Source organism: Eriocheir sinensis, chromosome 46 (genome assembly GCF_024679095.1).
Source record: "Eriocheir sinensis breed Jianghai 21 chromosome 46, ASM2467909v1, whole genome shotgun sequence".
NCBI lineage: Eukaryota > Metazoa > Arthropoda > Malacostraca > Decapoda > Varunidae > Eriocheir > Eriocheir sinensis.
The window spans coordinates 11,807,282-11,823,111 of NC_066554.1; the positions used below are offsets into that span (position 1 = coordinate 11,807,282).

The following is a 15,830-nucleotide window of genomic DNA, read 5'->3' on the forward strand; positions in this document are numbered from 1 at the left end:
GCAAGCACTGAGATACTCTACGACGCTGGGAACTTGGTGCGACAGGGCGTGAACAAGAAAAGGACAAAACAGGACTGGAGACTATGCTTGGTAAGGATTTGTTAAGCGGGGAACAGCGGTGGAGTGGCTGAGAAGGGCCGAGGGACAGAGGGAAAGGAAGGGCAAGCACTGAGATACTCTACGACGCTGGGAACTTGGTGCGACAGAGCGTGGATAAGAAGCAGACAAGACAGGACTGGAGACTATGCTTGTGGAAGGTTTATAGCACAGAGAAAGGCGGTGGAGTGGCTCGCAGGGGAAGAGGGACAGAGGGAAAGGAAAGGCAAGCAATAAGTTACTACACGATGCTGGGAACTTGCGGCGACAGGGCGTGGACAAGAAGAGGACAAGACAGGACTGGAGACTATGCTTAAGGATTTGTTGAGCGGGGAACAGCGGTGGAGTGACTAACAGGGGAAGAGGGACAGAGGGAAAGGAAAGGCAAGCAATGAAATACTATACGACGCTGGGAACTTGCGGGGACAGAGCGTGGACATGAAGAGGACAAGACAGGACTGGAGACTATGCTTAAGGATTTGTTGAGCGGGGAACAGCGGTGGAGTGACTAACAGGGGAAGAGGGACAGAGGGAAAGGAAAGGCAAGCAATGAAATACTATACGACGCTGGGAACTTGCGGGGACAGAGCGTGGACATGATGAGGACAAGACAGGACTGGAGACTATGCTTAAGGATTTGTTGAGCGGGGAACAGCGGTGGAGTGGCTCGCAGGGGAAGAGGGACAGAGGGAAAGGAAAGCTATGCACTGAGTTACTACACGGCGCTGGGAACTTGGTGCGACAGGGCAAAGACATGAAGAGGACAAGACAGGACTGGAGACTATGCTTAAGGATTTGTTGAGCGGGGAACAGCGGTGGAGTGACTAACAGGGGAAGAGGGACAGAGGGAAAGGAGCGGCATGCATTGAGTTACTACACGATGCTGGGAACTTGGTGCGACAGGGCGTGGACAAGAAGAGGACAAGACAGGACTGGAGACTATGCCTGTGGAAGGTTTATAGCACAGAGAAAGGCGGTGGAGTGGCTCGCAGGGGAAGAGGGACAGAAGGAAAGGAAAGGCAAGCAAAGAGTTACTACACGATGCTGGGAACTCGCAGCGACAGGACGTGGTGGACGGTTGACGGCACCTATACCTAACCCTCACCTAACCTAGCCTTGTCTAACCTAATCTAACGTAACGTAACTTAACCTAATATAGCCTAACTTTACCTAGCCTTACCTAACTTTACTGTAACCTTAACTAACTTAACCTCACCTATACCTAACTATACCTAACCCTCACCTAACCTAACCTTGTCTAACCTAATCTAACGTAACGTAACTTAACCTAATATAGCCTAACTTTACCTAGCCTTACCTAACTTTACTGTAACCTTAACTAACTTAACCTCACCTATACCTAACTATACCTAACCCTCCCCTAACCTTACCTTGTCTAACCTAATCTAACGTAACGAAACTTAACCTAATATAGCCTAACTTTACCTAACCTTACCTAACTTTACTGTAACCTTAACTAACTTAACCTCACCTATACCTAACTATACCTAACCCTCCCCTAACCTAACCTTGCCTAACCTAACTTTACCTAGCCTTACCTAACTTTACTGTAACCTTAACTAATTTAACCTCACCTATACCTAACTATACCTAACCCTCCCCTAACCTAACCTTGTCTAACCTAATCTAACGTAACGAAACTTAACCTAATATAGCCTAACTTTACCTAGCCTTACCTAACTTTACTGTAACCTTAACTAACTTAACCTCACCTATACCTAACTATACCTAACCCTCCCCTAACCTAACCTTGTCTAACCTAATCTAACGTAACGAAACTTAACCTAATATAACCTAACTTTACCTAACTTTACTGTAACCTTAACTAACTTAACCTCACCTATACCTAACTATACCTAACCCTCCCCTAACCTAACCTTGCCTAACCTAATCTAACGTAACGAAACTTAACCTAATATAGCCTAACTTTACCTAGCCTTACCTAACTTTACTGTAACCTTAACTAACTTAACCTCACCTATACCTAACTATACCTAACCCTCCCCTAACCTAACCTTGTCTAACCTAATCTAACGTAACGTAACAACCTAATATAACCTAACTTTACCTAGCCTTACCTAACTTTACTGTAACCTTAACTAACTTAACCTCACCTATACCTAACTATACCTAACCCTCACCTAACCTAACCTTGTCTAACCTAATCTAACGTAACGTAACAACCTAATATAACCTAACTTTACCTAGCCTTGTCTAACATAATCTTACGTAACGTAACTTAACCTAATATAACCTAACTTTACCTAGCCTTACCTAACTTTACTGTAACCTTAACTAACTTAACCTCACCTATACCTAACTATACCTAACCCTCACCTAACATTGTCTAACCTAATCTAACGTAACGTAACAACCTAATATAACCTAACTTTACCTAGCCTTACCTAACTTTACTGTAACCTTAACTAACTTAACCTCACCTATACCTAACTATACCTAACCCTCACCTAACCTAACCTTGTCTAACCTAATCTAACGTAACGTAACAACCTAATATAACCTAACTTTACCTAGCCTTACCTAACTTTACTGTAACCTTAACTAATTTAACCTCACCTATACCTAACTATACCTAACCCTCCCCTAACCTAACCTTGTCTAACCTAATCTAACGTAACGAAACTTAACCTAATATAGCCTAACTTTACCTAGCCTTACCTAACTTTACTGTAACCTTAACTAACTTAACCTCACCTATACCTAACTATACCTAACCCTCACCTAACCTAACCTTGTCTAACCTAATCTAACGTAACGTAACTTAACCTAATATAACCTAACTTTACCTAGCCTTACCTAACTTTACTGTAACCTTATCTAACCTTAACTAACTTAACCTCACCTATACCTAACTATACCTAACCCTCACCTAACCTAACCTTGTCTAACCTAATCTAACGTAACGAAACTTAACCTAATATTTTTTTTTTTTTTTTTTTTTTTTTTTTACGTTGTTGCCTATTGCGCCGGTAGGCATCTTCCCGGTGGGGCCTGATGGTCGGCCCAAGGCTTCTTCCAGGTGGGGCCTGATGGTCGGCCCAGCCCGTTCTGGCGCAGGCGAGTGTTTATAGTGGCGCCATCTTGCGTTGGCTCATGCTGCCCCCCGGAACTCGTTCTTGATTCGCTTGGACGGCTTCCTCTAGAGTCCGGGTTGATGGGTGGTCTTCAGGACAGCATGTGGGTAGTTTTAAGCCACTCGGCGGTGACTGAAAAATCCGAGTGGTAGCGTGAGGATTCGAACCCGCGTCGTCCATCACGCGGCGAATGTGGGTCCAGTACGCTACCAGTTCGGCCACCGCCTACCCCTAAATATAACCTAACTTTACCTAACTTTACTGTAAGCTTATCTAACCTTAACTAACTTAACCTCACCTACCCTTACCAAAACTAACCTAATCTAATCTAAGCTAACCTATCCTTACAATACTTAACCCTACCTTACCTAGCCTTACCTATCCTAACCTAATATAACCAGAATAAAAAGCGGCATCCACTGAGTTACTACTACTACTACTACCAAGTAAGTAAGCCAAGTTAGCCAAGTAAGTGAGCCAAGTAAGTAAGTAAGCCAAGTAAGCCAAGTAAGTAAGTAAGCCAAGTAAGTAAGCCAAGTAAGTAAGTAAGTAAGCCAAGTAAACCAAGTAAGTAAGCCAAGTAAGCCAAGTCTAAGTGAGCCAAGTCTAAGTAAGCCAAGTCTAAGTAAGCCAAGTCTAAGTGAGCCAAGTATAAGTAAGCCAAGTATAAGTAAGCCAAGTCTAAGTGAGCCAAGTCTAAGTAAGCCAAGTCTAAGTAAGCCAAGTCTAAGTGAGCCAAGTCTAAGTAAGCCAAGTCTAAGTAAGCCAAGTCTAAGTAAGCCAAGTCTAAGTGAGCCAAGTCTAAGTAAGCCAAGTCTAAGTAAGCCAAGTCTAAGTAAGCCAAGTCTAAGTAAGCCAAGTCTAAGTAAGCCAAGTCTAAGTAAGCCAAGTCTAAGTAAGCCAAGTCTAAGTGAGCCAAGTCTAAGTAAGCCAAGTCTAAGTAAGCCAAGTCTAAGTAAGCCAAGTCTAAGTAAGCCAAGTCTAAGTAAGCCAAGTCTAAGTAAGCCAAGTAAGCCAAGTCTAAGTGAGCCAAGTCTAAGTAAGCCAAGTCTAAGTAAGCCAAGTCTAAGTAAGCCAAGTCTAAGTAAGCCATTAAGTATAGCCAATAAGTAATCGGCCCTGTACACATACTCTTACTAAATCAGCTTCCTCGAGGCTGGGCGTTCTGTACCGTCTCCGCCAGTTCTTCTCCCCTGCACAGTTGCTGTCCATATACAGGGGCCTTGTCCGCCCTCGTATGGAGTATGCATCTCATGTGTGGGGGGGCTCCACTCACACAGCTCTTCTGGACAGAGTGGAGGCTAAGGCTCTTCGTCTCATCAGCTCTCCTCCTTATACTGATAGTCTTCTACCTCTTAAATTCCGCCGCAATGTTGCCTCTCTTTCTATCTTCTATCGATATTTCCACGCTGACTGCTCTTCTGAACTTGCTAACTGCATGCCTCCCCCCCTCCCGGCCCCTGCTGCACTCGACTTTCTACTCATGCTCATCCCTATACTGTCCAAACCCCTTATGCAAGAGTTAACCAGCATCTTCACTCTTTCATCCCTCACGCTGGTAAACTCTGGAACAATCTTCCTTCATCTGTATTTCCTCCTGCCTACGACTTGAACTCTTTCAAGAGGAGGGTATCAGGACATCTCTCCTCCCGTATTTGATCTTGCTTTCGCCCACCTCTTTTGTTTCTTTTTTAGGAGCAGCGAGTAGCGGGCTTTTTATTTTTTTTTTATTTTTTTGTGTGTGTGTGTGCCCTTGAGCTGCCTCCTTTGTTGTAAAAAAAAAAAAATACACGTGTCACCGCCCTAGCACATATCACCGCTCTCTGTTTTTGTATTTTTGTATTTTTTTTACTGATTGATCGTCCATAGAGCCACCTCACTCTCCTCGTACGTACATGGGTTTCTTATTACATGTGAAGGAAAGAATGAAAGGAAAGAAGAGAGAGAGAGAGAGAGAGAGAGAGAGAGAGAGAGAGAGAGAGAGAGAGAGAGAGAGAGAGAGAGAGAGAGAGAGACGATTTTGACCCTATGTATATTTTTACCTCCTGACGTACTCTTTATTAGGGAACACTTTAAAATGACAATTAAAAAAGGGGAGCAAAGTTAAAACGCTACTCGAGACCAATTTCCTCTTCCTCCTCCTCCTCCTCTCTCAAATGGCCCCGGGTTTTGAAAGGGGGATAAAGGGGGGAGGGGGTTAGGGGGGAGGGGGGTTGACGCTCCGAGGTGAACGAGAGGTCTGGGCGCAAACACTCGACACACAGACTAATGTTTAAACGGTAAATTTGCGTTCTCTCTCTCTCTCTCTCTCTCTCTCTCTCTCTCTCTCTCTCTCTCTCTCTCTCTCTCTCTCTCTCTCTCTCTCTCCCACCGTTGAAGAGACGCGCCAAAACAAACACGAAGCAATGAATGATAAGGTAAACACACACACACACACACACACACACACACACACACACACACACAGACCATAATTAGTGTGAATGTGTGTGTATGGAAAGTAGGAGGAGGAGGAGGAGAAGGAGGAGGGAAGGGAAGGGAAGAAAGGAGAAGAGAAGAGAAGGGAAGGGAAGGGAAGGGAAGGGAAGAGAAGAGAAGGGAAGGGAAGAGAAGAGGAGAGGAGAAGAGAGGAGAGGAGAGGAGAAGAGAAATAATCGGAAGAAAAGACGATGAAAGAGTAAAAAATAAAAAATAAAAGGCAAAAGAGAAGGAGGAAGAAAAGGTAAAACGGACTGACACGGGCGGACAGAATCGGGCGGGGTGGGGCTGGGTGGGGTCGGGGTGGGGTCGGGGCATGGTTGGGAGCGGGACGGGATGGGCGCTTCACCAGCATCACCACCCCGCCCCGACCCACCACGCCCCGCCCCGCCCACTCAACAGGTTTCTGCGACTAGGTTGATGAAGGGTCACTAGGCCGCGGGAGTGGGGGGCGAGGGGGGGCGAGGGGGGTTGAAGGGCCCGGGGAAGGGAAGGGATGGAAAGGGAAGGGATGGTATAGGAAGGAAAGGGAAGGAAGGGGAAGAGAAGGGAAGGAAAAGGAAGGGAAGGGTATGGATGGGGAGGGATAGGAAGGGATGGAGTGGGATGGAAAGGGAAGGGAAAGAAAAAGAAAGGAAGTAAGGGTAAGGGAAGGGGAGGAAAGGGAAGGAAAAGAAAATGAAAAGAAGGGAAGGAAGGGGAGACGCTGGGTGGATCATAAGAATGCTGGAGACAGTTTGAACATGTATGGAAGATGAGAGAGAGGTGCTGGTTTATCACGATGCTGGAGATGGAGGTGCCAGGCAAGATAAAGAGAGAGAAAGAGAGAGAGAGGGGAAGAGGAAGGCCAAAGAGGAGGTGAAGGAGGTTTAGGAGGAGGATGTGGAGATGGGAGGGGGGCATGCAGGCTGTATAGTTGGCGTGACAGGAAGATACAGAGAGGGCAGAATGAGATGAGGAGGACTGGCTAAGATATGTGACCCCTAACCAGATGAATAGAGATAGTGTAGGTCATGGAAGAGATAGCGTGAGATCGTGTAAGATAGTGAAGAGATGAGAAGGAAGGACCCCGGGAAAAATGTGACCCCTAACGAGAATAGAGGAAGGAAGACGAAAACATTAGGAAAGAGAAAGATGTTGATATTACTGAACGCAACGCGAATACTGAACGATCTCGCAAACTCTATCGTGGAAGAACATAAAAATTTGACGCTTCGAAGAGATGAAAAAAATGCTGAGCGAAACAAAAGGAAAAATAAATAATGTAATAACGAAGAGAATAGACAAAGGAAGATGAATAAAGAGAGGGATAGTGGATATAATGAAAGAAAGATGATGTTGAAAATACTGAAAGAAACACACACACACACACACACACACACACACACACACACACACACACACACACACTGAAACACACAGCTGAAAAAACGTAAAAATTGACACAGCATAGAGAAAAAATACTGAACAAAACGAAACTAGAAAAATATATATATATATAAAAACTAAGGGTTGACTCAGCCGTAAAAATACATTGTTAGGGCCACGAGGCTTTGAAGGGGAGAAGACCAAGTTGAAGGAAGAGGAAAAAAGGAAAGGAAGGAAGGAAGGAAATAAAGTTAGGAGGGAAGAAGTTAGTGAGGCGAGAGAGGTAGAACACATAAGGTGAGAGAGAGAGAGAGAGAGAGAGAGAGAGAGAGAGAGAGAGAGAGAGAGAGAGAGAGAGAGAGAGAGAGAACTCAACTCCTTGTCAAATAGATGTTATTGGGCGGCGAAATATCTTATAATACAACCATAACGTAACTATCACGGCGGGGTATAAATGTGTGGGCTTTATTTTGCTATGTGGTAAATCCTGCTCCCCCCCCCCCCCCTTTCACATAACTCTCCAGGTAGCAAGCAACAGGTATTACACGAACTAACTAACTACATGACGAACAAATTAACGAACTAGCTAATGACAGTCGTCGCCGCGCTAGCTTTTGAAAAGTCACGTCAGAGCAACTTTAATGCAAATTGACTAAGTTTTATTTATTTTTTTTAGTTTCTCGCTCACTCGCTCTCTCGCTCACTCGCTCTCTCGTTTTCTCTCTCTCTCTCAACGAAGCAGTGCGTGTCATCCGAGCAAAAAACGAGTCACGGCCACGTCCCTCCACCCCGCCCGTGTAAATAGACGCCGTGCATCGCAACAAACCCGTAACCGTGATCCCGCAAGTACCACCACCTGTATTACCAAGCCTCTAGATAACTTAAAAATCCTTAGTTTCAATGCGCGTAGCCTAAGAAACAAATTTGATGAACTGAGATGTCTTGCTTTAACAGAAAATTTTGACATAATTGCTATAACCGAAACATTTATCGACACCACAAATATTGATTTAAGTTCCGAATACAACATAGATGGCTACAGACTCTTCAACAAAGATCGTGTAAACCGTAGAGGCGGTGGCGTCGCCCTTTATGTCAAAAGCTATTTGCAACCCACCGACAAAACACCGGGAAACAGTAACGTTGAACATTTGTGCGTGCGAGTAAACATTGCAAAAGTCAATTTAAATATATCTGTCACCTACAGACCTCCCGGGCAATCACTCGATGACGACCTTGAAATGTACAGCGTCTTAAGGCAGTCACTTAATAACAGCGACTCACTGATACTAGGAGACTTTAACCTCCCCCATATCGACTGGGCGACACTGTCGGGTACAGAAGGCGAGTCACATAGAATGATCGAATTTCTAGAAGAAAATTATCTAAGCCAAATGGTTTCTGAGCCAACTCGACAAAATAATATACTCGACCTTGTTATAACGACCCAAGATAACCTTGTCAGTAGTGTCACGGTAGGAGAACACCTCGGTTCTTGCGATCATAAATTAGTGCGCGTCGACATTAAAGCTCAATCATCAGTGACTGAAAATAAAGTAAAGGTGCCCAATTTCAAAGAGCTAACTTCGTAGAAATCCGACAAAACTAACAGAAATACAACTATCAGATGACGGCAACGTAGAGGAAGCCTGGCTAAGCCTTAAAAATCACTTACTCACTCAGCAGAACACATTCGTCCCCTTGTGCGAGAAACGAATTAACACTAATAAAAGCCCACCGTGGTTTAATAGCGAAATTAAACAATCAGTCAATGAGAGAAAATTGTTTTACAGGTTAAAGAAAGAACAAAGCACGCCCGAGAACATTAGACTCTATAATGATGCCAGGCGACGAGTAAATAGACTAGTAGGTCAGGCAAAGCGTAGATATGAAGAAAATATTGCAGCCAACAGTAAAATAACCTGAAATCTTTCTTCAGTTACATAAACAACAGAAAGGCGATCAAAAGTGGTATTGGACCTTTAACAAACAGCGACGGTGCACTAGTGACTGACAGCCAACACATTGCAAACCTCTTAAACAATTACTTTTCCTCGGTGTTTAATACTAACAGTCTTCCTCTCGCTACCACCAACACCAGTACTATTGTAAATCTCGAGCATGCATTGCCTAATTTTGAAATAACAACCGATGAAGTCCTTAAAGCTCTCCATTCACTTAAAACAAATAAAAGTCCTGGACCTGACAAAGTATATCCAACTCTGCTGAAAGAAACGAAGAGCGAAATACTCTCCTCCCTCACAACCGTATTCAATATGTCCTTGCGACAAGGCATCGTCCCTTCAGATTGGAAAAAGGCTAACGTGACACCGATTTTCAAGAAAGGAGACAAAACAGTACCAGGTAATTACAGGCCCATTAGTCTAACTTCGGTTGTAGGTAAGCTACTTGAGGGCATAATTAGAGACAAAATTGTGAGTTACCTTGAAAGCCACTCATTGATTGGGGACTCACAACATGGCTTCCGAAACAAAAGATCCTGCCTATCAAACCTATTAACCTTTTATAACGACCTCTTCACTGTTTATGACGTAACCAAATCACTGGACGTAGTCTATCTTGATTTCCAGAAAGCGTTTGATAAAGTCCCGCATCATAAATTACTTTACAAATTAAAGCAAATAGGTATTGACGGTCAAGTAAACCAATGGATCGCGAATTGGTTGAGCAACAGACAACAAAGAGTAGTGATTGACGGATTTAACTCAGAGTGGGCGCCTGTCACTAGTGGCGTCCCTCAGGGCTCGGTCCTTGGCCCAGTGCTCTTCATTATCTACATCAACGACGTGGATGTTGGACTCAATAACCGCATTAGTAAATTTGCAGACGACACAAAGATTGGTAACTCGGTTCTCACTGACGAAGACAGGCAAAGCCTCCAAGAGGATTTGCACAAAATTTCAGCTTGTTCGGATAGATGGGAGATGCCCTTTAACGTAGACAAGTGCCAGGTCCTTCAAGTTGGAACGAGGAATAAGAAGTTCGAATACGAAATGCGCGGCGTTAAACTCAAAAGCGTTCAATGCGTCAAAGACTTGGGGGTCAAAATCGCGTCAAACCTCAAATTCTCACAGCAATGCATCGATGCAGCAAATAAAGCGAACAGAATGTTGGGCTTCATTAAAAGAAACTTTGTATTCAAGAATAAAGATGTAATACTCCCGCTCTACAACAGTTTAGTCAGACCCCACTTGGAATATGCGGTACAGTTTTGGTCCCCCCACCATGCAAAGGATATTGCTAAATTAGAAGGTGTTCAGCGTCGGGCAACGAAAATGATCCCTTCCTTGCGCAACAAATCCTACGAAGAAAGGCTTTCTACCCTTAACATGTTCTCTTGAGAAACGTCGCCTCCGAGGAAAATTGATCGAATGTTTTAAAATACTTAATGGTTTCACGAATGTAGACAGATCAACATTGTTTATGATCGATGACAGTCTGCGCACGAGGAACAATGGCGTAAAACTCAGATGTAGACAAGTAAATTCAGATTGCACCAAATTTTTCTTCACCAACGTTGTAGTGCGAGAATGGAATAAGCTTCCACCATCAGTGGTCCAGTGTAACACGATTGACTCCTTCAAAAATAAGCTCGACCGTCACTTCCTTCAACTTAATATCAACTATAGTAGAACTGCAACGTTTTGGAGTCTTCTGAATAATGTAAAATCACTTAGGTTTAAGGACAGACCACCAAGTCTGGACCATGGGGTCTGTGTGGTCTGATTTTCTATGTAAATCTATGTAAATATCTCTCTCTCTCTCTCTCTCTCTCTCTCTCTCTCTCTCTCTCTCTCTCTCTCTCTCTCTCTCTCTCTCTCTCTCTCTCTCTCTCTCTAACATTCCCATTACTACCACCACCACCACCACCCACCACCAGCTTGAGCCTCCTGCGTGAGATGTGACTTCTAGCGTGGTGGTGGTGGTGTTGACAGGTGTTTCTCGTGACCCGTAATGGTTCGCGTGATGACCTGCCCCACCCACCACCACCATCACCACCACCTGTTTCCACATCCTCCTCCTCCTCCTCCTCCTCCTTCCACTACTACTACTACTACTACTACTGCTAATAATAATAATAATAATAATAATAATAATAATAATAATAATAATAATAATAATAATAATAATAATAATAATAATAATAATAATATTGACACCACAATCACCTCTTTCTCTATCCCTATTCTCCTCCTCCTCCTCCTCCTCTTCCTCCTCTTCCTCCTGTCAACATCACAGCCACCTGTTTCTACTGTTTATTCTTCCCTTCTTCTTCTCCTTCTTTTTCTTTTTCTTTTTTTTTCCTTTTCTTTTTCTTCTACTTCATCTATTTGTTTCTTTAATTATTCATTCTTACTCCTCTTCTTCCTCCTCCTCCTCCTCCTCCTCCTAATTAATAGCCCTATTCATAGCTTATCGTGATCCGTGACTACACACACACACACACACACACACACACAGACACACACACACACACACACACACACACACACACACACACACACACACACACACACACACACACACACACACACACACACACACACACACACACACACACACACACACACACACACACACACACACACTTCGGTAATCCCCAAACATTTGTAAAGGAAATCTCGCTTAAAGGTGTGTAAGGGTGGTGGTGGTGGTGGTGGTGATGGTGGTGGTGGTGGTGGTAATGACAGTAGTAGTAGTAGTAGTAGTAGTAGTAGTAGTAGTAGTAGTAGAAGTGGTGGTGGTGGTGGTGCTGTTAAAAATCTTAGTAGTCCAATCAGCTGGTTTCGTTTACTTGTGTGTGTGTGTGTGTGTGTGTGTGTGTGTGTGTGTTTACAGATCACAACCAACCCTCCCATATACCTTCCTCCCTTCCGTGTATGTGGCTGTGTACGTCTGTAAGTGTGTGTGTGTGTGTGTGTGTGTGTGTGTGTGTGTGTGTGTGTGTGTGTGCAGGTGTCCATCCCCTCCCCTCCCCGCCCCCCCATCGATCACAGCCCTCGTCCCATAGGCCTACACACGCTTGATTCACCCTGGAAAGTAAGGATGCGAGCCGCCCAGCTGACCACGAACCCAACACACACACACACACACACACACACCAACCCTTCCCTAGCCATACCCCGCGTGACAGCACCAGCCCAAACGGTCGGCCTGGGCGGGGGTGGCGCCGTGGCACTGACCTGTCGGTAGATGGCAGAGCGTGCTGGGCTGCAGGCCGGGGTTCACATCCCGCTCAGCTGTCCTCACTGGCACACGCTCAGCATCACACTGGGCCCGGGGGAGGCTACGCGCGGCCTTTATTGATTCGGGCAGTACACGCGTGCGCCCGAGAGTCTCTGCCCTGGTCTCTGAATACTGTACCTTCCTTCCCTCTCCTTCCTCTCCTTTGCCCTTCCTCTCCCTTTCCCGCCCTTCCTCCGTCCTCCTGTTCCCCTCCTTCGTTCTCTTTTTAATTCCTCTTCCTCCTCTTTCTTCTCTTTCTCCTCCTCCTGGTCTTCTTTCTTCTCTTCTTCCTCCTCCTATCCCTGCTCCTCTTCCTCTTTCTCTTGAGTTTCCTCCTCCTCTTCCTTTTCTTCCTGTTCCTTCTCTTCCTCTTCTTCCTGTTCCTTCTCCTCCTCCTCTCCTTCTCCTCCTTCTCTTCCTCCTTCCCTCTCCTTCACCCCTTTCATCGTCTACCTCCTCCTTCTTTTTCTACTACTACTAATGTCCTCCTCCTCCTCCTCCTCCTCCTCCTCCTCGTCGGCTACACTCTCCCTCCCTGTCTCCTCTTCCTCCTCCCCCCTCCTCCTCCTCCTATTATTCCGACTACCTCTACTTCCACAACTACTATAATCTTCTCCTTCCCCTCCTCCTCCTCCTCTCCCTTCTCCACCTCCCCCCCCCACCCCTTCCTTCCTAACATTCGTAGCAGAGTCCCAGCTGATTATAAAGGTGCCCCGCGCTGGCCACTCCTTCGGGACGGTGCAACAGGCAGGGAAAGCGATAGAAAGGAAGGGGCGGAAGGAAGGTTAGCGAGAGGGGCGTAGTGGGAGAGGGTGCATGAAGATTAGGAAGAGCGTAAGTGAGGTGTAAGTGTTGAATTTTGTATGCGTAAAGGTTATGATTGCATGGATAAGTGTAATTGTGTAGCGCAACAGACAAGAGAAGCGATGGAAGGGAACAGAAGGAAGGTTAGGGAAAGGATGCAGTGGGAAGGTTTCTATATCCTCTCCCAACCTCCCCAGTTCACATATATTTCTCCTCTCCCCATTTTCCTCCCTCCCTCCCTCTCTCCCAACCTCCCCACCGTAACACCTTTCTTTCCTCCCCCTTTTCCTCCCACCCTCCCTCTCTCTCCCCTCTCCCAATCTCCCCAGTTCAAATATATTTCTCCTCTCCCCATTTTCCTCCCTCCCTCTCTCTCTCCCAACCTCCCCACCGTAACACCTTTCTTTCCTCCTCCTTTTCCTCCCTCCCTCCCTCTCTGTATCGAAGGTTAGGTGTTTAATAAGTAGGAGTTTAGTAAGGAAGGAAGTCAGGGTCACATCCTTAGACATTTCGGCGCCCACGCACACCCACATTTGACAAGGCTTTCGTAGGAGTTTTGGGCGGCATTTCCTGAGGTAGTTTTATGACCCTGGTGGTAGTTTGAGGCTTCTTCTCTCTCTCTCTCTCTCTCTCTCTCTCTCTCTCTCTCTCTCTCTCTCTCTCAGGTACTACTTTCTTTATTTCTCAGATCAATGAAACTCAAAACTGGCAGCCATCAGATTTACTTAAGTCAGTGTCCAAACATTCTGCCTGGGACATGTGACCTGACAGAGTGGCAGTGTGTTACATTCAGGCACAGCAGGTCAGATGTGGCGTGCTGGTAACCTGTGGAATTGATGAGTGTGCCAGCATGCTTGGTGTGTATAGCCTGACAGTGTAGCAGTGAGGCATATTCAGTAACAGTGTGCTGGGCTTGGCTTGCTGTGTTGCATATAGCTTAGAATGAGCAGACAGGCAGGCAGGCAGACACAATATATACACTCTTACATAGGTAGCTCATTTCCATCTTAACCCCTTGACTGTGGATTTCCTACAGGCAGACCTCACCAAGCTACAGGAATGGAACAAAAAGTGGCTGCTACAATTCAGTGAAGAAAATATAAAGTCCTGCACATTGGGAGGGGATATCCAACATACCAATACCACATGGGAAACACTCCACTATCCTCCACAGAGGCAGAGAAAGACCTGGGAGTATATGTTTTCAGGCTACCAGTAAAGGATAAATCCGTGCCAATCGCAGTGGACAGGTTAATTGCTCTCTCTGTCCCCTCCTAAACACCACAGGTACATCTTCTATAGCTCATTTCCATCATAATTGCTCTCTCTGTCCCCTCCTAAACACCACAGGCACATCTTCTATACCTCATTTCCATCCTAATTGCTCTCTGTCCCCTCCTAAACACCACAGGCACATCTTCTATACCTCATTTCCATCCTAATTGCTCTCTGTCTCCTCCTAAACACCACAGGCACATCTTCTATACCTCATTTCCATCCTAATTGCTCTCTCTGTCCCCTCCTAAACACCACAGGCACATCTTCTATACCTCATTTCCATCATAATTACTCTCTCTGTCCCCTCCTAAACACCACAGGCACATCTTCTATACCTCATTTCCATCATAATTGCTCTCTCTGTCCCCTCCTAAACACCACAGGCACATCTTCTATAGCTCATTTCCATCCTAATTGCTCTCTCTGTCCCCTCCTAAACACCACAGGTACATCTTCTATACCTCATTTCCATCCTAATTGCTCTCTCTGTCCCCTCCTAAACACCACAGGTACATCTTCTATAGCTCATTTCCATCCTAATTGCTCTCTGTCTCCTCCTAAACACCACAGGCACATCTTCTATAGCTCATTTCCATCATAATTGCTCTCTCTGTCCCCTCCTAAACACCTCAGGTACATCTTCTATACCTCATTTCCATTATATACTCTTCTATCCTATTCTAACACACCGCACTCCCCTTTATTTTTCCTGTTACTATAAAGTGGTTTCAATCTGATTCTTCATATTTACTAAACACTGCATGTATTATTGTGTTTTCCTTCACTAATATATAAGGCTGCATCCTCTTTTTTTTAGGTGGGAATGTGTTTCAGTGGCATTTTTCAGTTTTAAGTAGTACACATATATATTATTTTTTTTTTTTTATCCATTATCTTCTACAGTATCCCTTAGCCCCTTGACTGCAGATTCCCTACAAGAAGACATCACCAAGCTACAGGAATGGAACAAAAAGTGTTTTTCCCTTTGCCTTTTCTTGTCGCTAAATGGGTGCCTGGGGACGCCTGGGGAGGGTAAACTGTGGTAACCCAGATATCACACTGGCCTTAACTTACTTCCTGACACATACTTGAGGGCCAATGTGACGGAGATGACCACTGAGGCCACGCACAGCTATAGCGTATGCACCAAACTTTACCTTTCCTTATCCCTTTGTTGTGAAAGAAGTGTATTCTCTCAACTAACAGCCTGCAAAGTCTTACTAAGCAGGTCATGTGTTAGACATAGCTAGCCTACTACCAAAGCCTGTCTGCTCATATGTACATTCAGAGCTTGTATCAGCAACACAACAATCCAAGCCTAGCACACTGTCAGGCTGTTCAGGATTTTACCAGCAAATGGAATGAAAGAATGAAGATGCTGGCTAACTCTTGCATGAGGGATTTGGATAGCGTAAGGGATGGGCAAGAGTCAAAAGTCGTGTC

At 45.1% G+C, this 15,830-nt stretch overlaps 2 protein-coding genes across 2 annotated transcripts in view; one reads left to right on the forward strand and one right to left on the reverse strand.

The window, feature by feature from the left end:
• Positions 1-4,325, forward strand: part of LOC126980938 (salivary glue protein Sgs-3-like) — a 22,408-nt gene extending 18,083 nt beyond the window's left edge. Inside the window, exon 2 of the mRNA XM_050831396.1 lies at positions 3,785-4,325. Coding sequence (XP_050687353.1) covers positions 3,785-4,325 — 541 coding nt within the window. The remainder of the gene's footprint in view (positions 1-3,784) is intronic.
• The window catches only part of LOC126981120 (mucin-19-like), a 45,970-nt gene extending 33,411 nt beyond the window's left edge, over positions 1-12,559 (reverse strand). Inside the window, exon 1 of the mRNA XM_050831832.1 lies at positions 12,263-12,559. The gene's annotated coding sequence lies outside the window, so the exon portion shown is untranslated. The remainder of the gene's footprint in view (positions 1-12,262) is intronic.
• Between the last annotated feature and the right edge of the window lie 3,271 nt (positions 12,560-15,830).